Below are 26,900 nucleotides of genomic sequence, written 5' to 3'. Positions count from 1 at the left end.
GGCTTTCAAAATTTTTTTAAAGAAAATTCTCTTTTCTTCCTGAAATAAAAATACTTCTTACACAGATTAAAGAGTGAGAAAATTCAGAAATTCCATGCCACGCCATCATGTTAAATATGATCTTCTAACTAGTGTAGCAATAGAGCATGATGGTTAAATGTGAAGTCTGGAGTCAGCCAAGATTGCTTCTACTCCAACTCTACCACATACAAGTTGTGTGACCTTCAGCAAGTAATTTAATAGAGTCTAGGCCCTAGATTTCTTATTTGTAAATGGGGGTAATTTGCAGTGCCCACTTCAGCTGGGTTATTCTGAGGGTTAAGGGAAATAAGATGCATGAAGCACTCAGTGCAGTGTCTGGTAAATCGGAACTCTTCACAGTGATATTATGTAAATTTCATTCCTGAAGCTGAATTTCATATATTTTAGATGTTGAATGTACTCAATAAAGGACTCATTTAAGAAATTATTCTCATAGCAATTACCTTTAAATTCTAGGCATTTTAATACTGAGAATAGATAGATAGATGATAGATAGATAAAGATGGATTAATTAATTGATTTGGAGACTGTTTATCCAAATCAAGATTTTTACCAGGTAGGTGAAGCACTGAAACTGGCACACAATACTGTTTATTGAAATCTACACTTAGAAATTGTGGCAACTGGCCAATCTAGATAATGCTATAAAAAGTCTCATCATGGTACCAGATTCCTGAATCATGGGTCTTAGGCGCCAGTTATCATCTGTCAATCTGGATTGTAAAATGCTTACCAGTATGAATTATATTTAGAGCATTAGATTGAAAACACAAACCTGCGCCTGGCTTTCCTTATGACTGAAAGAAGAAAGGTACTTAATTCAAAGGGATAAATGATTAAAAATAAATATAATTTTTACAGTTGGAGCGTAGTATACCACATTCTAAAAATTATACTGAAATATTTCCCCAAAAGGAGGCAAGAACAAAATCACAGATAATATATATATATACAGATAATATTATAATAACAGATAATCTGTTGAATGAATTTTGTTTAGAGTATCACAAACCTCAGATATTACCGACTTAAAGTTTCTTAAAAAAAAACTCTAATTGGTAATAATTAGTCACATCTTCTCATTATTTTGCACTTAGAAATAAATATTCTATAGTGGATTATCTAATTTTTGTAATGCATGTCATCCAATTATTTGTCTTTAAAATACTGTAAATTCAACAGGAAAAACATTAAAATGCAGGAGGTAGAAAGTGATTAATAATGCTGAAAAAAAATATCCTCAACAACAAATACAAAACAGATATTCCCAATTCTTTTCCTGAGGTCAGCCTCTTACATTCTGCCACCGAAAACACCAAATACAACTAAACTTCAGTCAAGCCTTGGGTTTAACTCCAAATAAACCTGGATTTCTCTCTTTCTGGAGGAAAGTAAGTTCTGTGCATCAGTGTTAAAGCTACTCAGTAAGGAGTTAAAGGAGGGAGAACTGGGGATTCAGTGGGAGAGGTAAGGATTATGGCTGGAGGGTCATTTGTAGTCTAACATGTGTGACTGACCAGGAGCTATAACCAATAACTAAGGACTCCTCATTTTATAACATCAATTTCACTATCATTAGTAAATTTGGATTTAAAAAACATTAAAAATCAAAGTATAGTTCAAGAAAGGTAAGAAGGGTATTTTTCTAAAACTCTACCTAGTATGAAATTAAAAAAAGAAAAAGCCCTTTCAGAGATTTAAATGGCTAAGGGTGGATCTAAAACAGGTTTACAATCCAAATTATGTCCCTAGAACTCTACTTATAGAATGTAATATAAATGATTTCACACTGTAGCGGAAGTCAAGTCTCATATTTTGCAGACTTAGGAAACATTCACTAAAAAATCAAGCAATAGTGATGTGTCCTCAAAAGCATTTTACAGTTAAAAAATAGACTTTAAGGACACATAATATTTATATAATGAGCATTAAAATAGACCAAGTTTACATTTCCATGCCTTTTATTATATTTACTTGCTTACTTGGCTGAATATTAACACATAGCACTCATACAAGGTCATTTGGCAAGAAGAGTTGAATGATGTATTATGTGTTTCTATGAGTTTGCTTCCAGAGGTCCTACATTTTGGTATTTAAAAAAGGAAATATTTAACACAATCATGGATAAATAATGAAATTCTTTGCCATCTGAATCATTATCCAACAGTAATCCACATCTTCACTTAGCCAGTTTAGAACCAGTGATTAATTTTATATAGAAAACAATGTCACTTTTCAGCTCTTAGTGTAGGGACATGCATCATGACCTAATGCCTTTGTAATCTGTCGAGGGCATTTCTGGCTCTAATCACCCAACACTGCTTTAATTAACTGAGAGACTCGTAGGAGGCCATTAGATGTTGACAATAGGGAAATCTTCTTTTGATTCATAAATAGCTCCATTAATACTAAAACAATATTCCTAAACATCAAAAAATAATGTACTCTTCTTACCAAAATAATTTAAATATGGGTATCTGTTTATAAAATATAAAAAAATGATTTGATTAACAACTAAGCAATAAAAATAGTATAAAGTAGAATTTAATTGTTTCTATGGTGACAACGGATGGACTATACCATAATTTTAGAAGAAACCATATAAATGACACTACATTTCAACTTTAACTCTTATTTTGTGTGACAATTAAAAATATAATCTGAATAACAATTCTAATGGAGAAAAAAAATCTTAGGTTTGCTTCTACAACACTGAACCAAAAGTGTTCTATCAGAATTCATTTTTAAATAAAATTATACAGATGTTTCTTGTTTGTGCTAGTATCTGTCTATGTGTACAATAAGGTTGCAATTCCCTTGCACCCTCTGGAGAAATTTTTAAAAATAAATGAAGATTGATTACCTTGTTCACAGAAACGGCCAGTAAAATGTAGTGGACAGTCACAGTGGAATGAGAACATACCACTGGAGAGGAACCCAGGATGGCAAGTGCCTCCATTGTGACACACATCCTCCCGGCACACGGGTGGCACTACAAGAGGGGAGCTGAGGGAAGTCCATAGGGAGCCAACCCCTTCTGTTACACCAGAAGGAGCAACAGAGGACACTGTAGACAGATTAGAATCCTGGGATCTAGGTTATAAAAAGATCAGAAAACACAATGTAAGTAAAACTACATGAACTTAAACAGAAATAACAGAAACTTTGATTTAAAATAAGACGAAATAAAAACAATAGCATGCACGGTTTAACTGAGGATAAATAGTCATGTTTGTTTTCCAGCTGTGGGATTTATAAATGTTGAAAATGCCTAAGTGACAGAATGTGACCCTAGGTGGATCACAGAGCTGTAGTCAACCTATGTAGTTTTGAGAAGCTTAGTTAATTTCTTCTAAGTAGTAAAAAAACCTGGATGTATCAACCTCAGAAAGCCTAAGAGTCAGTTCTCTTATGTAAAATAATTTGATTTGGCTAAACATAGTTCTACTTTGGCTATTTTAACCCTCATGAACTGAAGATCAAGAAATTAGGCCATGTTACATTTTAATGGTAAAACTGCTTGAACTTGAATTATTTCTAGGTTGATTACTAGAAATATGTATTCTTCAAAATGACTTGCATTCATTTCTAAAAGTTACCCAAGAGGTACCTTATGAATGCCTGCAAGTAATTCTCTAATTACTTTCACAAATTTTACTACCAGCTTAATTTTTTCTTCTCTAATAATGATACAACAACAACAACAAATATCCCTTTGAATTAAGATGAAGTTCCTTACTTTTACATTCAAAGCCTCTTGATAATTATTTTCTTCTTTGTTTTCCAGCCTATTTTATTGTGATCCCTAATAAGTACCTTTTTTTTTAAAGATTTTATTTATTTATTTGAGAGAGAGAGAGAGAGATAGCGAAAGAGAAAGCACAAGCTTCAGGGAGTGGGAGAAGCAGGCTTCTTGCGGAGCAGGGAGCCCGATGGGGGCTCGATCCCAGGACCCTGGGATCATGACCTGAGCCAAAGGCAGATGCTTAACCATCTGAGCCACCCAGGTGCCCCCCTAATAAGTACCTTAACTTCTCTCATACCCAATGAAATTACTATTTCATTTCATATTACTAACCTTCTTCGTTGCTCCTGGTTCACTGACAAGAAATTGATATTTCTTTTATCTCTAAAATTCCATATGTTATTGTACCACTGCTAGAATATTTTCCACTGGCTTGGAATATATTTTTTATTTTACGTAGAGCTACTTCAGCCAGGCTGAACATTGGTCATTGTTTTCTATCTTTCCTCCAGAAACAAATTCCTCATTTTGGGAGAATTCCTTATTCATAGTAAACATTCTAAAAATATTTGTTGAATTAATGTCTTCAGAGTACTCCTGAGTATTACATACTGTTTGGAAGCAGTGCTTTTGGAATTTTCATTTAATACAATCATCAAGAGAATTATCCTTTTAATGTAAAAAAATCTTGCTATGATACAAATAATCGACAACTTAACTGAGTAAATGTTTATTTTGTACATTGTCATAAAGATTAAACCTCGGCAAAAGAAGTCAGTTCGACGATAACCTCTGACTGATATTTAGAGACTTGGTTATTTTTGCATCTCCTGTATATACCCATGTCAACTTATTGGAATAAAAAGAAGCTGAAGAAAGGGAGACAATTTATGAAAACATTTTACCAAAGTAATATTAATGTGCAGGTCAGTTCTTTTGTTTTACAATCCTTTTGCAACCTCAATTCTTATTTATGGTGTTTATCACAGGTTGTAGCCATACAGTTATATTTATGATTAAGCTGACTGTCTTCTCTCTCCTTGAATGCAATCTCCACGACGAATGGATGGATGGATCATCTCTGCTCTTTACTTCATTTTATCCCTGACAAAGATGCTTATCCCCCAGTAGGCTCTCTAAGAAACACTTTTTAAATTAATTTGAATAATTTTTGTACATATGCAATGGACCACAGTACTAACAAGAATAATAGCAAGTGAAAATAATTTTATCTTTGGGGTCAATTTCAGAACTCCATCACACAGCTCTTTAGTTTTATAAATAATATAAATTCTAACACTTTTGATACAATCTTATAATCAATTTTCTTGGATTTCATTCTATTAGATTAACATAGTTCTTCCCATTTGAACTCATAATATAAGTTTGTCCCTTTAAAGTAACTTCCATCAAGCACTGCTAATTTGAAGTTCATGGGATTTTTACTTGGTATTCTATATTCTAATTTAATTTTTAGTTTTATTGTTTCTTAATGATTTCACCATTTTGTCTGTCTCTTGCTATGGACTTCATGAACTGCAGTCAATCATCTCTTTCAGGAATAAATCAGACTGAATTAAATGTCACTACTTCTTTCTCCCATAATAGCTGCTAAGGGAGCCTGTGTCTCACCTGAAAAAAATCAATATGTTGCACATTTCAGCTGCTGATTATACATAATGATTGCTATTAATTGATCCATCAATTAAAACATCAGTCATAAATCAAATTTTGAAAATAGCACCAATATGATATATTCTGTTAAGATCAAATTTTGTATCTGATATATTACTATTAAGAGTCCTTGACTTTCAGTATTTTTCTTTTCTTAAATTATAAATTATGTCATTACTTACCTATTTTAATGACTTTTTTAAAGGTTATTTACTTATTTGAGAGAGAGAGGGAGAGTGAGCACACAAGCAGCAGGGAGGTGCAGAAGGAGAAGCAGAATCCCCGCTGAGCAGGGAGCCCGATGCGGGACTCAATCCCAGGACCCCAGGACCATGACCTGAGCCAAAGGCAGATGCTTAACCAACTGAGCTACCCAGATACCCCATTATTTACGTATTTTAGAATTAAAATAAATGTTATTCAATTTTTTATATATTTAAAAAGAAACAAAAATTTCTTTGGATAACATTTTAACTTATTTTTACATAAAAGGTTAAAAATATCAAGTAAATGTGGACATTTATTAAACCCAATTAGATGATGGTCATACTGATATAATTAGCAATGTAAAAAAAGGAGCATTAAAGTTGTAATTATTTTCATTCTAAAAATTATGAATACATGAGAGCTTAGAAATAAATCAAGATTCAGTGTTTTCCAAAATTGTTTTTTAAATTAACAATACTGTAAAACTTCATTGCCTTTCTTATTTAAATACTAGTTTACTATCTAAAATAGTAAGCGTAAAGAATCTACTTGACTGTCTCTCGGGTATCTTTGTGATGAACCAGTCACTGCTGTAACAAGTAGTCACCTCTAATGACCTTTTTCTGAATGAATTAATGATGGGATGATATGCTAATTTTACTCAAAATCAAGCGTGACCCTTAGAGAAAGGCACCTTGATATGACAGAGATTGCAAATCATGTTGTGGGAGCTCTAGGTGGAACAAGAAAGGAGGACACTCTACCTGGTGTCTCATTCCTGCCATTCTCCTGTTTCCAGACAGTTCTACAGAATCATTTCCATGGCAGTCAACAAGTAGTTCACATTGCTGTAGCCTGAGGGATTTTGCTTGTCAGCTGACTTTATCACTGCCCAGCAGACATTTGTCTGGCTTCCACTTCTTAGAAGGAATGGACTCATTCACAAATGTGAACTCTGGAAGCCCTGCTTTGTAAGCAGAAAAACATAACTTTTAAATTATGATGAAGTATTAAAAGAAAGAAACTCAGCTGGAGGAATCTTGAGTTTGTACATACTCCATTTTACTTATCTTTTATCTACTTATCTTTTCACCTACTAGAATACACTAATCGACTCTTTACTTTTTCACCTAAAAATAACTCTTAGCAGGCTGCCCTATCAGTAGGTACAGTTCTTCATTTTCCTTTTAAAAGTTGCAAAGTGTTGTATTGTTTGGTTATACATCATTGATCCTATCAGTTTGGAATTAATATATTTACGCTGTTTCAAGTTTTTCCTTATTATCTGAGTCATACATTCCTTTTGATAGCTATATTGAGTTATACCCATTTAACGTGCAAGATCCAATAAATTTTAGTAGATCCAGAGTGGTGCAACCATCACCATAATCTAATTTTATATTTTGTCTTTTGTAAAAGAAACTCTGTATCTACTAACAGTCACTCCCCACCACCTACCTTCAGCCTACATTCTGTATGTATACATTTGCCTGTTTTGGACATTTTATATAAATGGAATCATAGTATGTCATCTTTTGTGACTGGCTTTTCCACTTACCATAATGTTTTCAGGGTACACTCTTGCTTTTGTATATAACAAAACTTTATTGCTTTTTATCACTGATATGGATATACCACATCCTGTTTATTTGTTACTTGATAGACATTTGAGCAGTTTTTAATTTTGGTCTATTTGAATAATGCAGCTATGAACATTTACATTCAAGCTTTTGCCTGGATGTATGTTTTCAATTTTCTTGGATATATACCTTGGAGTAGAATTGCTGAGTCATATATTTTATGTTTAACATTCTAATCAACGGCTAAACTATTTTCCAAAGAGGCTGTACCATTTTACAATCCTGCTAGTAAAATATTAGAGTTCCAATTTGTCCACATCCTTGTTGCATCATACATTCCTACAAGTGTTCTGTATATTTAAATTTTCTGTGGATTTTGACAAATTTCCCTTAAAATAGTTGCTATAGTTCATGTAGTAGCAACTTACAACACATTTATGCCACTAGTTTTATTATTGAATTTTAAATCTTTAACAGTTACATAAAACTATCAACTTCCTGTTATTTCAATTATTTTTTTTTAAATTTTATTTATTTGTCAGAGACAGAAAGAGAGAAAGAGCATGAGCAGAGGGAGTGGCAGAGAGAGAGGGAGAAGCAGGCTCCCTGCTGAGCAAGGAGCCTGATGATGTGGGACTTGATCCCAGCAGCGTGGGATCATGACCTGAGCTGAAGGCAGACACTTAACTGACTGAGCCACCCAGGAGTTCCTCAATTTACATTTCTTTATTCATAAGTATAGTAAGCAGAATGATGGTCCCCTTAAATATATCCACATTCTATTCATTGAAACCTATGCATGTGTATGTTATAAGGTTGAAGATGGAATTAGATTGCTAATTGGCTGTTTTATTTTTATTTTTAAAGATTTATTTATTTATTTATTTATTTATTTATTTGAGAGAGAGAGAAAGAGAGGCAGGGAGGGGCAGAGGGAGGGAGGCAGAGTCCCAAGCAGCTTCTGCGCTAAGTGTGGCCCACACAGGGCATGATATCTCATGACCCTGAAATCACGACTGGAGCTGAAACAAAGAGTCAGTGCTTAACCAACTGCACCACATAGGTGCCTCTAATTGGCTGGTTTTAACTGAGATATTATCCTAGATTATCCTAGATACATCTATGTGGGCCCAATGTAATCACAAGTTGTCTTTAAAAGTATTTTAAGTTGGTGGCAGAAGAAGAGTCAGTGTCAAAAGGATGCGATGTGAAAAAGACTCAACTGACCATTGTTGGTTTTAAAGATGAAAGAAGGTCACTAGCCAAGGGGTGGAGAGCCTCTAAATGCTGAATTCTTTTCTCGAGACTCCAGAAAAAATGCAGTCCAACCAAAACCTTGATTTTAGCCCAGTGACACTCATATCAAAATTTCCGACCTCCACAACTGTAAGAAAATGTATTGTTTTAAGTCACTCAGTTTGCATGATTTGTTACAAACTATTTTCACAGTGTTATTTCCATTTGTCTTTGCAAGTGTGAACTATCTGTTCATGTCCTTTGACATTTTATTAGTTGTATAGATGTTTTTCTGGATATTTAAGTTCTTTGTATATTGAAGAAATTGGCTCTTTGTCATATATGTAGCAAGTATTTTTCACAATTTTTTTTAAAGATTTTATTTATTTATTTGACAGAGAGAGACACAGCGAGAGAGGGAACACAAGCAGGGGGAGTGGGAGAGGGAGAAGCAGGCTTCCTGCTGAGCAGGGAGCCCGATGTGGGGCTCGATCCCAGGACTCTGGGATCCTGACCTGAGCCAAAGGCAGAGCTTAACGACTGAGCCACCCAGGCGCCCTTCACAATTTTATGTTTTGAATTTATTTTAGCATATTATGCCACCAAGAAAGTTGTATTTAACATAAAAATGATTAATCCTTTCTTTTATAGTTATTAGGGTTGTGTGATTATTTACATGCTTAAAATATATTCCTCATTTGTGGATTTTATTAAAACTTTACATGTTCAAAAGACTGCCTACTATGTAAAGACATAAAATTGTACTCTTTCTGTGGAGTTTCTTAGTGGTCAGGCCTTCAATTCCCATGCAGGATAACTGACAACACCTAGTCATGTTTTAGTGCTGGTGGCTAACAGGAATAAACCCAGAGAAGAATTTAATTTCTCCTTTAACTCTCAAAATCATGAGAACATCATGATATCAAACAGAGCTTTAAATATATTGAAAAATGGTTTCAGATCTTAATTTAAGAGGCATCTGAGTGGCTCAGTTGGCTAAACATCTGACTCTTGATTTTGGCTCAGGTCATGATCTCAGGATTGTGAGATCAAGTCCCATGTTGGGCTCTGCAACTGGGCGTAGAGCCTGCTTAAGATTCCTTCTCTTCCCCACCCTCTCTCTCCCTCTTCAAAAAAACCCCCCAAAAACCTTTATTTAAATTATCAACATTGTCTACTAGCTCTAAAATCCATATTGTCGGGGCACCTGGCTGGCTCAGTCATTAAGCGTCTGCCTTTGACTCAGGTCATGACCCCAGGGTCCTGGGATCGAGCCCCGCATCTGGCTCCCTGCTCTGCGGGAAGCCTGCTTCTCCCTCTCCCACTCCCCCTGCTTGTGTTCCCTCTCTCACTCTCTGTCAAATAAAAGAATAAAATCTTAAAAAAAATAAAATTCATGTTGTCTTTAGTTTGATCTAATAATTTCAAAAATAATTAATCATAGTGAATTCTTCCTGAGAGCAAAACACAGACATGTTTGCTATTTAAAATGTATTTAACATAATTATATCAAAAGAGGAAATACATAAAATTACTATTAGTACATGTAAAATTCTCTTTTACCATTCGGATAAAAATTAAATATCAAAACAACAAATTATACATGGAAGAATCAATCTGAAAACATTAATCTCAAGTTTTACTCTTCTTTTTTAGTATAACATTATTCAATAAAATAAGAATACTATCCTAATAACAAATGCAATAATATTTAACATTTTAAAACACAAGTAAATTAATTCACTATTAACATAATACGGGGATTTTAAAAGATCATGTTTTCACATTGTCCCAATTTTTCTCACTAAAGGAATACATTTCTCATTCTCACAATTTTTTATTTTTTAACTATTACATATTCATAGATAAGGTTCTTTTAGATCACAGCATTCTCACATAATGGATGTTCACAGCATTGCTGTGTGTTAGAAAAGATTTCTACTCCAGGGTAATCCAAGCCACTGTTTCTCAATATATAGGGTGGGTAACTTTGAAGAGCTGTACTCTGATTGATAAGATTGTGATTCTCCTTTCCCATTTCAGCCCTACTGGGGGTTGTTCCTGATCACAGAGAACATGCAAGCTGTCCTGATCTTGACTCTGAGCCCAATGCTGGATGGGAATTAAATTAATGCTTTATGTCAATATGCCAAATCAGGAACTATGAGAAACCCTGGATTTCTTTCCTTTTCTTCCTTTCCATATCTGAAACTCTAAACCTCCACCACCCTTTTTAAAAACTAGTAAAATATCTTTTCTGCCTTCTGTCAGTTCTACTATGTTCATATTTTCTTTTCAGTATCTCTGACTTTAGTTCCTGTTTTTCTTTAATCCATCCTTCCCACCTTTCTTGTTCGTATATTACTCCCATGCCAAAAATTATTCCAATGGAAAATATACCTCCTTCTGTGATTTGGTTCTATCTTATTTTTCCATTTTATCTGCCTCCAGTGCCTTAATATATATCCAATATATGTTCTAACCACATCTTAGTGTAATTTTTTCAATATTTCATGCTTCATGCCTTTCATAACTAGGTTTCCCTAAAGTGTACTTTTACCTTAAAATATTCCTTTCTTTCTGTAAGAACAAAAGAACTTCCTTTAAGTTCCAAGGTTACTGTCTCTAAATTTATTTTGGGCTTCCCCTAGATGTCATTAATTGTATCAATATTATACATATATCTAACTAAAGAAATAATACAAATAACTCTAATGCTATAGAAGTACACGAAGTGAGAGCACTTATTCATATCGTCCTCCAACCCAATACCACTCCATTCACAAGAGGCAATCACTCTATGTTCCATTTTGTACAAATATATACCTAGATTATATGGGACATATAATTTAATTTTCTTTTTTTTAATAGTTTTTGAACAAGTGAAATTGAATTATAAAGGACAATGCTAGCTCCTGTAGTAGATACACTTTGAAATCTCAGGAGCCTAGCAACATAGAAGCTTCTTGTTCATATAAAGTTCAATCAGCATAGGTGGAAGGAAAAATTGTTTCCTGTAGTCATTCATTGACATCCAGAGTCTCAGGAGACATAGTCTTCACCATTCTCACCATGTGGTTTCTGAGGTTGCCTTGTATGTCACCTGCAAATATCTAAATAACTAACCAGGTAAGAGAAGGGGGAAAGATGGAGCATGGAAAATCTTCTTCCATTCCATTCCACTGGCCAAAACTAAGTCATATGGCCAAAAAGGGTGGGAAGTAATCTAGCTATATGCCAGGGAAGGTAGGAAAATTAATTTGGTGAATCCAGCCAGGCTCTGCCATAGAAATCATGCTATAAATATTCTTATTTAATAAAACTAAAACAAAAAAGAATTTGTATGCTTTTCCCCTCACAAAATATCTTGGAGATATTTTATTGTCATTACATATAAATAGCAGGAGGGGAAGAATGAAGGGGGCGGAAATCAGAGGGGGAGATGAACCATGAGAGACAATGGACTCTGAGAAACAAACTGAGGGTTCTAGAGGGGAGGTGGGTGGGGGGATGGGTTAGCCTGGTGATGGGTACTAAAGAGGGCATGTACTGAATGGAGCACTGGGTGTTATACCAAACAATGAATCATGGAACACTACATCAAAAACTAATGATGTAATGTATGGTGATTAACATAACAATAATAATAATAAAAACAAACAAAAAAATAAGGCTCAGAAATTTTAATGAGAAGTTCTTAGTGTAAATGTATCACAAAGTATTTAATCATTGACCTATTGATATAAATTTATTCATATATTTTTAATATAATTTTTCAAATTATACATATGACAGCAAATTCATTGTATAAATATCTTGTGCACATCTATGAATATATCTGAAGAATAAATACCTAGAAGTAAAACTTGTTGGGTGAAGTAAGTATGCCAAATTTGTATTTTAATATAGAGTTCATAAAAGCCTGTACAAAAGTAAGCTCCCAAGATTGTTTTTGGTTACTAATTTCCCTAATCCCTCACCAAAATTAGATATCATATTCATTTAGTTGGTTATGTATCTTATGAATAAGCATTATAAAAATTATAACCTCACTGTTGTTTCTGATTCGAATTGTGATTTTTAAATATATCATTTGTCATTTACATTTTATCTATTTTAAATCTCTAGAATATATACTTTTCTCACCTTTTCAATTGGGTTATTTGTTTTTACTTCAATTTATAGGAGATAATTATATATGACAGATATTGCTCTATTTTATGTCTTTTCAAATAAGATTTCCTGGTCTTTCCAAGCATTTTGTATGTTTTCCATTTTCCTTCTTCTGTTATTCCTATTGAAAATTAATTTGCTACATGCAATTATCCTTCTAATGTAGGAAACTTGTCTTTCTTCTCTGGATACCTTTAAAAGTTCATCATCAGGGATTTTTCTCATTATTTTGGCATTTTAATTATTTAAAACTTTTTCTCTATGTTAGCCTATATTTTATGTCTGTCCTGTAGTTGGAATGTTTTTTTCAGCTGCTATATTACCCAAAATGGAAGTCATCATTTTTTTCTTTAATCTTCCTGGAACTTCTCAAAATGCATGCCTATTAAAAGAACACTTTTTTCAACACTAATATATATAAGTGTAGCATGTGAATGTGGTGTGTGTGTGTGTGTGTGTATCTTTATGTTTTTGTAGTTTTCCATATATTCTAGATGGGAGTAGACTTAGATATGGGTGTACAGCTTGCAATTTTTAGAAAATGCTTAATATTATTTTGTGTATTTGTACCATTGAACACTTAATTGTTATTCTATGATTATCTCTCTTTTTAGGACATAAAAACTTAAAGCAACTTTATTTATTTACTTAGGTAATCAGTACTTCAATAATTCTGATATATAGAAATTACTAAAGATGTATTTTTCAGCTTAATGAATTTTCTAATCCATAGATATATTCCGATGTGTGGCATAAAAAGAAACAAATCATTTTAAAATATAAAATCTAACGGATCCTTACAGAAATTGAACTCTATACTATGGATTCTTAGAGAAATCTACGAATTCACAATCTAATCCTTACACTATTTAGATTTTTGAGAGCAATCAAATTTAAAATGACATACTTATAAAAACAGTATTTTTGAAATTTTTGGCTACATTCACATTTAGAAATCATTGAAGTTTGAGTATCTTTCCACTGTGGAGAATAAGAAATATACAAATATGGAGCATTTTTAGTAAGTGTTTTATATCAAATGGAAACATTTATTATAATAATTACATGTCATTTCTGGAGAAATACTACTCTGGAATACTTCCAAATTAGCATAAATCTTACAGGAAAGAAGAATATTCTAAAATATCAGCCATGATTAAAAATGTATGATTACTTATTACCTGGAAAGTGCATCCAAATTACAGACAGACAAGTTAACTATCAAGGTGTCATGATTAAAATCACATACTTAACTCCAGCCATAAGAACTTGTGCACTGGCAAAAACAAATGCAAATCTGGAGAGAGGAACTTTCTCATGTTCATATGAGCCCCAGAGTATTTCATAGAAATAACTCCTTTAAGGAATCTAGATCTAGACATTACCAGCCAGGATTTGAAAAACAAAGATGGTTCAAGAGAGAAGACATATCAATTAATCAGAATTCATTGCATATCACTCATTCATTTATTTATTCAACCTAAAAGGACTTATGGAGGGGCACCTGGGTGGCTCAGCTGGTTAAGCATCTGACTCTTGATTTGGGTTCAGGTCTTGATCTCAGGGTCATGAGTTCAAGCCCTGCATCAGGCTCTGTGCAGGTCTGTGGAGTCTGCTTAAGATTCTCTCTCTCCTCTCCCTCTGCCCCTCCTCCCCTGCTCGTGCTCTGTCTCTCAAAAACGTAAAAATTAAAATAAAAAAATAAAAAATAAAAGGACTTATAGAGTTCTCTCTATGCACCAGAAACTCACTAATCAAGACAATATGCTGAGCAGTAGCACCTAGGCTCTCCTATTTATAGGCTTTCCATCTTGTGGGGTTCAGAAAAAAAAATAGGCAATTGCAAGACTGCATAATGCATTGAGTGCTAACTGTAAACCTAGCACTGCTCTAAATGTTTCAAATGTGCTAACATAATTTAATTTATATATTAATAATACAAAAACATGACTATTTTTATTTTCCTAAATTTACAGATGAGAAAACACAGGTATAAACTTAATTGTCATAAGGCAAATATATGGTGGAAATGGATTTGAACCCATACAGTTTGAACCTTGAACTAAAACTTTTCAAAATTCTTACATTCCTGGCAGAGGACTAGAAGGGATATACTGATGACAGTTGTGGACAGATGCTATGGTACAAGAGTAGAGCAAAAACTATCAGAAAATCTTCTTCAAGAGGTTTATGGCTGAGTCTTAAAATACCAGAAGAAGCTGGCTAGAGAAGGGTGGGCAAAGAAGTGTGTGGTGTGGGGAAGGACACTCAGAACCCTGTCAAAGGATGTTGCATGTCCAAAGACTCAAAAGAAAGAGACAACATGTGAGGGGAATTGGAAATGGTTTGGCATGGAGAAGGTTACAGAGTGTGTGTGTGTGTGTGTGTGTGTGTGTGTGTGTGCACGCGCGCGCGTGCCTCCAGGTGAGTCAGGAGACAGGCAGGGGCTGCATCATGCGGAAATTTGTTGACTACATTTAAAGGCAATGTGAAGCCATGAAGGTTTTAAGCAGGAAACCAATAATCTGTATCTGTTTTGAACTACCATTCTGATTTTAGTATGAAGAATAATTTGTGAAAGAGAAGTAGCTGGAAGTAATTCAAATATTATAGGAATAAAAATAATCAGATTGAAACTTGAACTAAGAGAATGTTATTGGGGGTGTAGAGAAGTGAAAGCATTTGAGAGGAAATTTGGTGTTGAGAGTTTTGTTAAATATTTCTATTATATTGCTGCCTTGGCAAACATTTTGTGGTGAAGCAGTCCATGAGGTCCTTGAACTGACATTAACCCCTCCCATGAGTGCTTGCCCTGGATAATAGCTGGTAGAGTCACAAGTAAATGTAAGTTTTTAATATGATTTCCCAACTGCCTTTGTGCTAAGTAGTCTCTCCCATCTCCCAATGACTTCCCCTATGTGCCACTTGGATAATATCCCTATGGCACTTACCAAAATCCTGTTCCATTTGGTTTGAACTGACAAACCTGGCTTTGGCCCAGGAACCCCAAAGAACTCCCCCTACAGACCCTAATAATGGCATTTGCTCTAGGTCCTCTCTCTTCCCAAACCCTGCCTTGACCTCTTGTGTGGCTCAAGGCGTGCTGTGTACTTCCTCCAGGACCTGTGAATAATAAACTCCTCTATTTCAGTTCCATTGTGGTCTTCTGTTGAACCACAGCTCACCATCTAGTGGGGCTCTACTTAACAAATGTTAATTTAACAAAGTCACATTGGATTTCCAAAAGGACTTTGTGATTAATTTCATATATGAGGTGTGCTTTAGTCAGGGGCTGTCAGAAAACAGATGTAAACTCAGAAAGAGTAAAAGTGAGTTTAATGACAAGACTATTTTCAAGTTAGAAAAGCTTGAGAGAATCAACAAGTGATGGAAATGTGTCCCAAGAATAGAATCTGTTACTCACTGAACCTGAACGGGCAAGCCAATAAAGTACTTTCTGCATTGTGGACAAAGACGTGGGTATAGAAGAAGGACCACCTGATAAGAGCCGTGGTCCTGGGGAAAGGAATGCAGCTGCGGCAAATTTATATCTAACTGACAGAGAATAGAGATTAAATAACGTGGTCTCTTCCTCTTTCTATTCCTTCAATGTCTTGCCTTCTCTTTGACCAAACACAGCTGAAAGTCGGAGGCCAAAAGGATGTGGGGAGTTGCAGCCCATAGATGTCAGCCTCCCAGGGTACCAAGAAGGGTGGAAAAAGAAGGACAGTAGATCTGGAAGTGAAGCAGAAAATAGTTCAGGGAGTAAGATAAAAAAGCGTAGGTGCATCTCAGATTTTGGAGCCACGTAGGAGGTCAAGGCAGGGTTTAGGCAAAGAGAGAGAGAGAAAAAGTGAGACAGACAGACAGGACCTAGAGCAAATGCCTTCACTCTCACTGTGTGAAAAATACCATTTGGTGATATGGAAGATATAAATTTCATGCTGGGGACAAATTATCTCAATCTTGACCTAATGGGAAGATATCTTACTTAAATTTCCAGTAGTACCTATCTCCTTTTTCCAGAACTGATTTTTTTTTTTTTTTACTTAACAATTCTTTGGCAATTTGGGAGAAGAAACAGCACATGAACCTGTAGCACCACTCTGCATGAGAAGTCGGTAAAATCCATCTTTTACAAATAAATAGTAATCCACTTTATTACATACATTCTTGCTTGGTTGGGTCATGAAATCACAACCCTTGATATCTTCATTCACCAGGGGACAGCTAGCAGAATTGCAGGCAATGTAATCAAGGGGATCTAATCATTTCTCCAAAGAGAAAACCATATGGTTATTACAAATGGCTATTACATAAGGGGAATGTTTTAAGAGGTTTATTTTAACATACTAGGCCTAATACAAAAGAGCCACAAATAGCTAAAGCAATGATAGAAAAAATGTTCATTTCAAAATTAAAATGGCTAAAGAACAATATTAGACACAATAATTTGACTTTCAAAACATGAGAGCTTACATTAAAAGGTAGTCATTGGTTTCTCACTAATGTGAAGAACCTGATAAATTAGTTGGGAATCTCAAAGTAGGCACACAAAAAAATTAAACTCAAATCCAAATGTAAATCATTACTTAAAATTCTATTGTACTACAGAGAACAAGCTCAGGCACTCAGGACCTTATATCATTTTCCATCTAGGTTCTAAGGAAGATGAAAATATAGTTCTATCTTTCATTAATTTTAGAAATGTTTGCTGTTCTATTTTTTTCTTTACCTAAACCTTGGAATAGAAAAGAATGTCATTTGTGTAGACCAATCTTTTTAAAAATACCCTGGATGACCTAAGAAAATAACTAAGTAGATCAAAAGGTATTGAAGCATTGGATACTCACAGACATTATAGCAGTATTGTCTATCTCATCTTGTTCTTAAACACTCAATATTATATTACTGAAGCAATGGATTCAACTTTGTCTGATATGAACATCTATTAATGGCTTGTCTGTGAGAAGGTAGGCAATTGGCTTTAACCAGCAATATCAAGACAGTAGAGACAGTCTATGCACCATCACTTCTTATGCATTCAAATGTGATGCCTTAAAACATTTATAATCTTTCAGTTTATCTCAAGAAAGGTAGATATATTTAATAACCTTTTCAGTGCCTCAACTCCAGGATCTCTATGAATTTTAACATCATATTTCAGAGAACTACCAGGACTATTCAAGGTAAGACTAAATGGGGCTTAGAGAATTATTGTATAGCAGTGGTTAATAACCAATAATAAACCAGGGTTGCATCTGACATCTAGACAGACAATCTCATTTAACTGAGTGTGCTGAAGTATCTCAGGAATGCTAAGGGGGATTCACTCTGAAGGAGAACAATGTGGCACCAACGTTGAGGCACAATACAAGAAAAATTACAAAGAACTAATTTATCATAGTTGTTACTACTCTTCTAGTCAAAAAGCTTTGTTGAAGTGGGTCAGACTGAAAGCCAAATAAAGTCAGGACAAGTTTGAAATGGAAAAAGGTGCTATGACAATAAACAGAAGGAAGAAATTAATGCCATATCAAGAACTTAAGAAGATGTCACAGAGAAGTCAATTGATCTAAATCCTGAAGTATAGAGAAGAGATTCCCAAATAGCAAAGGTGATCCTAGGCTGAAGAAATAGTATGTAGAAAAGTGTGAAATATTTCCATTATTGATATAGTTGGAAAATTTTATAATTACAGAGAATGGATGTGGAAGTCGATATAAACTGTGATGGGATTATAGTTAGAATATTCTTAAATGCAAGCTTTTGTACAGATTATTTTACAGATTGATAAATCCCAATTTCTCTGCAGAGCTTCAGATCAGAGCCATATGTGCAAGTCTGTAACTCCTTGTGGATGTCCCACAGGCACCTGGGCTCTTACCTTCTCTGTCCCCCAAACCTCATCCTCTTTCCTGGCTCTCCCATATGGCCCAAAGTCAAATTAGAAACTTAAGCATAATCCTTCTTACTCCCTTTTCTTCAGGCCACACATGTACACCATTACCAGGATCTATTCAGTTCATCAGTATGTACCTCTAAACTAAGTCCCCTTTTTACTATAATACTTCCTGTCTAGGTGATTGCAAAAAAGAATCCATTTGACTTCCTTGCCTTCCGTCTTGATCCTGTCAATTTATTCACCACAATGCAATGAAGGTAATCATGTTAAAATGTGAACCTGATCACATTACTCCCCTTAGTGCATTCAGAGACTCCCTGTTGCTCTCCGTACCAAATTTAATGTGATTACCACAGCTTTCAAAGCCACTGGCAAACTGGTTCTGCCTCCTGAGGAATCTCTCAGCTTTCAAACAATTTGTTCTCTTGTGCTTTGTTCTACTTTCCCTGGGTGAGGCCAATTTATACTTCAATTCTTACTTAGAATACGGTTCTTTTGGAAAGCTTTGCCTGACACTCAAGTCCACTTTAGACACATATCCCATAAAGTTAGCCCCCTGTACATCTATCAGAAGTCTAATCTCCTTATACAGTAATAGCTTATTTATTTGTATACTCTCCCTAGAATCTAAATTGTAAGCTCAGGGATTTTTATAAATTTCTTCCCTCTTCAATGTATTCCAGTCTCTTGAATAGTAATGACATTCAGTGTTTTTAAAATAGGTGAATAAATGTGTAGAGTCTTGATCAGAAAGACTATTACATATCATGTTGGGAAGCCTGGACTTTATTCTATAAGTCAATGCTTTTAACTATATGTCAGGAAGTACTGACATCCATAAGGTAAACATGGAGGTTTCCATGAGCATCAATATTCCTCAAAGTTAATTATGTATCATTTAAATTGTTTAATTAATAATATTTGCATGGCTTAAGATAAACATAACATTTTAGGAAATTTTCTCTGCACTCTTCTACGGGAGTAAGGCAGATATCTGTGAGTATTTGTTAACTCTTCTTAGCCTTTAATTGCACACAGCGGAAACCCTTAAGAAACATAGTTTTCGGCGGGTTTAATGCTAAGTGAAAGGATACGCTTAGATATAAATATTAAGTGTTTGAAAGTCACATTTTCTATTGTAAGTAATAAATAGGCATTATATTTTATACATTGGCTTTCTTATGAGAACAGCTAACAAAGTCTTGCCTTATTTATCTTAACGATAGTAGGGTCTTAGGTCACTGCTGATGCCACAACCATCACCACAAATAATTTCACAGTCTTAAGTATTTCCTCAGGATTTCTGACCACCACGATGAGCACCAGTGTTTCATTTTTCATGCCATTAAAGAAGGCATCATTCAGGTCTGCACTGAATGATCCCTCACATGACGCCATGCATCCCAGAGGGACCACTGCACCAGAGCCCAGAACCAGCTGGGCTCTGGCTTCCTCCAAGTCTAAATGAAGCTGGCATGAAGGCTACTTTTGAATTCAGGGGAGTAATCCCAAGGGGATGAACTTTACCCGACAGTAGTGAGAGGCAGAGAAGGGGGCCAGTGTGAGCACATTCATCTTTCTCCCCCAAAGATGGTTGTTATGATGTCCTGCATAAGCCACTCATAAGATATCCCACATGGCTGAGCTGTGACTGTTAGGGTATTATGGTCCGGTTTGTACTTATCCTTGTTCCTCTCTGCTTCCTTTCTCCTTTCCTCTCATTCTGGGGACTAACTGATATAAACTTTTAATTCAGATTCTCTTCTCTAGGCAATCTGGCACAAGAAAGCCAGATTTTAGAAATTAGTGACTTACCATAGTTCTGCTCCCAGGAGGCCTTGATTTTCTGTCTAATCCCTTTTTGTATCATTGTGTCTGTTTTCTCATTATTTAGGAAGTATTATGCTATACCATTATTTAAAAAGATTTATGATATTTTACAGGATTACAGGATATGTTATTTTGGAAAACAATGTGTGTGTGTGTGTGTGTGTGTTTGATGTCTGTGTAGCATATACTATGTTCAGTCTATATCACTATACCAGATACTTCAGTTTGCTCTTCTAAAGTCACTCTCCAGCTTGTTCCACCAGGGTCTATGTACAGAAAACTGACCCATCTGACTACATCAAGGGGGTTTCTATGCTCTCTGGCTTTTGGTTTCTTTGGCCCAATGAGGAACCCTAGCTGGTGTTGGGAGGGAAGAAGAAAATGGAGGTTAGGTTAAGATTGATCCCTGGCTGAGGTCATGTCAAGCTGGCTGAATCCCTTGATGGAAGCCACTGCTCTTCCATATCTTCCCCTTCCCTTGTTTCTTTGGGCCTAGGGGTGGTAACAGCTTGTCAGCTGCTTGCTGGGGTTTCTATACTATCCCTGTGGTTCGACCACACTCCGTTCACCCCTTTATTTTTGCCACCTAGTAAATAAATCCTGCTTGAATTGTTGTAATCTGTTGTGTTGTTGTAACTGTTTGGACCCTGACTGAAACACCTGTCAATACACTGCCTTTGAGGAAATGACCTTGCAGAACTGATTGAAGATATGAAAATGCATGAAATTACATATAGGGAGTAAAAGGAAACAGAGCTAAGGACAAAGTTTTGGAGACTATCAGACTTAAGAGAAAGTTATATAAATGATGACTTGACCAAGACAGAAAAGAAAGAATATAAAAGCAAGAGTAAAACTTGGAGAGGATTGCATGGAAAATTAAGCATAAAGTGTTTGGAAGATAAAGGAATGTGAAATGCAATGGAGAGACAGAGGAACTGAGGTTTGAAACACATTCACTTATTTTTAGCATTTAAGCCATCACTGTTGACCATGATAACAGCAACTTCAGTAGAGGTGGCTGAAGCAAAAACCAGCCAGTCATGGACTATGTTGTGAGTAGGAGGTGTAGAAGTTAAGAGAAAAAGTGAGACCTACTCTTAAAAAACCCGAAAACCTAGGGGAAAAAAGAATTTCTGAAATGATCAGATGTTCAAATTCTCACTAGAAACTTCCTCAACTGAAATGATGGTTATTCAGTCTATTATTATCACCTTTTTTAAAAGATTTTATTTATTTATTTGACAGAGAGAGACACAGCGAGAGAGGGAACACAAACAGGGGGAGTGGGAGAGGGAGAGGGAGAAGCAGGCTTCCCGCCGAGCAGTGAGCCCGATGCGGGCCTCGATCCCAGGACCCTGGGATCTTGACCTGAGCCGAAGGCAGACGCTTAATGACTGAGCCACCCAGGCGCCCCTATCACCTTTCTTTTCTCCCTCTGTCTAGTTTTCTCTTTGTGATTTATTTTTAATTAATATTTCTACTTAAAACAGGTAAGAAAAATTCATTGTACATATGAGTTACTGGTAGCAAAATGTTTAGTGATGAGAATTAATGTTCTACCATATTCCTTTTATCTGTGCCTTTAAACACTTTTTATGACATTTTGATTTGTTTCTAATTGAATTAAATAAACATAACCATTTATGTAGTAAAAATGAGTTACTGCTGTTTTAATTCAACTGTTTCACCTCAAAGAATATTGTTCCATCTACTGTAAGAGTTAATTTAATTATACCATTTTAATAGCCAAGTGTGTGGGTAAAAAGTTTACACGTTTGTGTACATGAATATGTGTATGTGTAAAATGTCCTAATGTATAGAAAATAGCAAGTAGGTCACTTTGTTGTATGTTTGTCCATTATACAAATTATCATGAAAAAATTTATACTTTCTGACTTCATTTCTTCCTCAAAGTATCTAGACTACCACCATGCTATGGTCTGAATGTTTGTGTTCCCCCAAAATTCACATGTTGAAATGCTAACCCCCAAGGAAATGGTATTAGGAGCAAAGGCCCTGGAGACATGATTAGGGCATAAGGGTGGAGCCCTCGTGAATTGAATTAGTACCCTTACCAAAGAGACCCGACGGAGCTCCCTAGCCCCTTCCATCATGTGATGACACAGTTAAAAGACAGCCATCCTGAACCAAGAAGTTCTTACTAACCAAACACCAAATCTGCCAATTCCATGATCTTGAACTTCCTAACCACCAGAACTGTGAGAAATACATGTCTGTCGTTCATAAACTACGTGGTCTGTGGTAGTCTTTAATAGCAGCCTGAATGGACGGTGACAGGATTTTTACAGAAGAGATCAGCATTTGAATCAGTAGACTCAGTAAAGAAGATCTACCCCCACCAATATAGCTGACATTGTCCAATCCTTTGAGGGCCCTAATAGAACAAAAAGAAGGGGTAGTTTTCCTTCTTCTTGAGCTGGCACATCTATCTTCTCTTCCTCTCAGATACTGGAGCTTCAGGTTCTCAGGTCTTCGGATTGCTGGACTTAACACAGCAGCCTGCCATCTCTCAGGCCTTGGGACTTGAACTGAATGATACTATTGGCTTTCCTGGTTCTCCAGCTTGCAGACAACAGGACTGTGCATATCTTATCATCCATAATGGCTTGAACCAGTTTCCATAATATTTCTCCTTTTAGATATCATATATATGTACATTTACATGGGATGTCTAAGTATATCTACATATATGATATCTGTGTATGTGTGTGTGTGTATCTCCTGTTGCTTCTGTTTCTCTGGAGAACTCTAATACATACGATGTAGCAAGAAAAGCTCACTGGCCTCCTAGATAAACAGAAATGTATATTTTATATATTCTTCTGTGTAACTATAAAGGGTACTGGTTCAATAGTAGATATTCTTTCAATTTTTATCATATCAAAATTTGAGAATCACTTACTATAAATAGCATAGTCCAAACATACTTCCCTAGGTATGAACATAATCTTTATACTCTTAATCTAAAGGTTTACATACATCTAGAATTTGAAATTATACTTATTGATATGTTAAATCCACTCAGTTTTTGCAAAAGATTTGGTTTTACCATTTTCCACTACATATTTCATTTGTCCTTCATAAATTTGGGATATATGTGATTTAAATCTTTCTGGCCATCAAACACAAACAATTGAAAAGTACAAATCAACTCATGTTTAAATGTGTTTGCTTTCAGGACCTCCTTTCTCATAAGACTGATTTTAGGCATAGGGCTAAGCATGTCCAATTCATTGGACACTTTGGTTCAACCCAGTAGGGGCTCACAACGAATGGCTGTGTGAAAACCACTTACACTGAGGAGCTAGAGCTTGATATTTCATTTAAGGGGCACCTGTGGATTTGGCTCCAATTTCCTTCCAGCCCCACCAGTTCTCTTTTCATTACTAAGGTGCAAAGGGAAAAAAAAGACAAAGAAGCAGAAGAAAAGGGAAGTCTGTTTAACCATACTGAGTGGTTGCTGAGGTTCATCTGTCCGGTGGCCAAGTTATTAAGGAGTCTGTATGATGCCCATCTACAGAGAAGCACACACAGACACCAACAGCAAAAGTAGTAGTTAGATTTGCCATTTTGAACTACCAAGCGTGAAGGACTAAAAGGGAGCTAGGGGACATAACCCCCATTTATGAGCTTAACAATAAATGTTGCCTTTGATGCATATGCCCAATAGGGCCAAAGAGATCAAGATAATGAGAGCTATGTAAATAGCTGCATCACGATGGGTAAGAAATACATCTCTCTCAGCTGAAAGTTTCTGATTCTATTTCTCCCTCACTGGCTCTCCAGAACTTCAGTGTCATATCTTGTTGCTTTCAGGTCACGTCCTTTCTGATATCTTGACAACACTCAAAATCTACTCTCTTTCAATGAAATCCACTTTTTTATAATTTTTAAAAAATATTTATTTATTTGACAGAGAGAGAGAGAGCGAGAGAGGGAACACAAGCAGGGAGAGTGGGAGAGGGAGAAGCAGACTCCCCACTGAGCAGGGAGCCCGATGTGGGACTCAATCCCAGGACCCTGGGATCATGACCTGAGCCGAAGGCAGACGCTTAACGACTGAGCCACACAGGCACCCCAGTAAATTTAATTTTTAAAACAGGTGAAGAACTACCTCTGCTTCAAATACTCAGTGAATATTCTTAATTTCCTAGAGAATCAAGTGTCATGAAGTTCAAATAGCCAGATGTTGCTTTTAAAAGCACAAAATCCACGGATTTTGTGCCCACTGATTGCTTTGGCTTTATATTCTGACTTGCATTTTCTCATTTTTCATATATAGATAACACTATACATGTTATAAGCTGTATTTAATAACATAAAATATAAAAAATACCCAGAAAGGTAACTGATATAAAAACATTTTCTGTATCCTTTTCTCTGCTCTAAACAAAACATATCTACTTCTCATGTTGCAAACATGTCCCACATTCTGTCTCTGGGCTTTTGCACTAGGGGTCTGTTTTTTTCCCAAGAGTTCCGTCCCTATAACTTACCATATGTCCATCCCTATTTTTCAAGATCTATCCATTCTCTAAGGCTTTCAAAAATCCCAACCTACGGAATTTTCTACCTTAAGCAGTTGATAAAATAAGTAGTTGATGATTGCTTTCTAGCAGGGTTGTTTCTTTTTTATGTATACAAAGGGTAACCCCCTTTTTACCCATTTTTATCTATTTATTCTAACTCTTCTTCAAAGGTCAGCTTGGCCTCAGTTTCCACGTTGATGTGAATCCTCTCCTCTTTGTCACCATGGTGCATGTCATATGATTGTAATTACCCCTTTGGGTCTGTTTCTGTCTCTAAACTATAAATACAAAGGCAAGTCCCATAACTTAAGCACCTTTGTATCTCTAGAATCAAGCAAAGTATGTGCACTATTACGTTGACAATATATTTTAGTTCATTGGATAGAATTATGGGTACCATGTCCTTTCCCTAATTCTCAAGAAGTGACATGTACTTTAATACCTGGCATAATTCCTACCCAGGAATGTTCACACCCCAGGCCTGCAATAAACGGTATGGACAATGATGATGATGATGATGATGATGACAGCAACAGTGATCACTATTCCAATTTTACATTGTGACTACAGATTCCCAAAATTTTACTTAATTGTTGGTAACCAGAAAGATTCTGATTCTGTCATGTCAAAGGGATCAAGGGAAATTTTGGAATTCTGTGTCATTTTTCAAATGTCCTCTTACCCTTTTCATACTGGTACCAAATTTTGACATGACCCCGGTACCACAGGAAGCCCATTGGTATTGTTAGGGTGCAGAATGACATGAAAGCTTAAGGAGCTGTAGGTATTCCTTTCTTCCTCCCTCCCTCCCTCCCTTCCTTCCTTCCATCCATCCATCCATCAATCTACTTCACTGTTCCTCTACATCAAGAATTAGATTCAAATGTTATATTTGAGAGTAAGCAAGAATTTAACAGTATGAAGGTACAATATGAAAGAAGCTGTCATTTTCAAATTTCCGATTTTCAGATGGCACATGTCAATTTGTTGTAAAGGCGACTCACTCTGAGGCAAAGCCTAGTGTAAATCTCCTGCAGTAGTAAGCTTTAGAGTGCTAAAGCAGCTGGAGAGTGAGCCCCCTAGGCTGGCCTAATGAGGATGACACTGAAATCAACTGATCGCTAATTGGTGAGGAAATATGTCATAGAAATTTCCACATTGTTTAATGTAAATGTAGAAAGGGCTTTGTGTTTTATCATGCTAACTCAGAGGATAAGGTGCATACATGAAAGCAAACATGAGAAAAATGTGACTCCTGAATGCAGGGTTACATAATTTAAAGACAAAGCAGATCCTAATAGCAACATTATGCCATATGGGATAATTCAAGCGTCCTTTTCTAAGTCAGCACAATTATCACACAAAGGAAAAACAGTCTAATAACATTTACCTCAAGATATTAAGCCACTGCATTAAGGTGTATAGAGATCAATTTACAAAGCAGTGAAAAATGTCACAGTAATTCTAGGCTGCTCACACTCTGGAATATTTTCTAGTATAAAGCTCATTACAGTTAGCTATTTATGAGTATAAGCATCTAGACATTTGCTTATACAATCACCCCCATCACACCCCCACAAACACTTAACATAACACCCCCAACACAATGGTACAGCAATATACCCTATCAGTACTTTTTTCAGCCCAATATCTGGATGGAATTCAGTTAGATCAGTATTGTGAGTCATTTGGACCGACTTTGTTTATGCTTATATGGTAACAGCATTTTATGTAATAAATTAAAGTGATCCTTCTGGGTGCTCACCTTCTGAGTACAGAGCCCCTATTCTTTGTAGCTATTTGAAGTTATCTGGAGCATTCTCCTATTTCTTTCTCAGGCCCCGAAATAACTAGGCGAGCCATCCATGGCAGATCCTTTTCATTTAAAGAGATGTTCTTCCAGGTATATCTGGGGAGCAAATATTATAACCAGAAATTATAAAAGCTACGTCTGA

At 35.7% G+C, this 26,900-nt stretch overlaps 1 protein-coding gene across 1 annotated transcript in view; it reads right to left on the bottom strand.

Moving 5' to 3' along the window:
• EYS (eyes shut homolog) overlaps nucleotides 1–26,900 on the bottom strand; it is a 1,577,782-nt gene that overhangs the window by 440,769 nt on the left and 1,110,113 nt on the right. Inside the window, 1 exon segment of the mRNA XM_027604057.2 lies at nucleotides 2,906–3,135. Coding sequence (XP_027459858.2) covers nucleotides 2,906–3,135 — 230 coding nt within the window.

The sequence above is a fragment of the Zalophus californianus genome, chromosome 7 (genome assembly GCF_009762305.2).
Source record: "Zalophus californianus isolate mZalCal1 chromosome 7, mZalCal1.pri.v2, whole genome shotgun sequence".
NCBI lineage: Eukaryota > Metazoa > Chordata > Mammalia > Carnivora > Otariidae > Zalophus > Zalophus californianus.
This window is presented reverse-complemented; position numbering and strand designations above follow the sequence as displayed.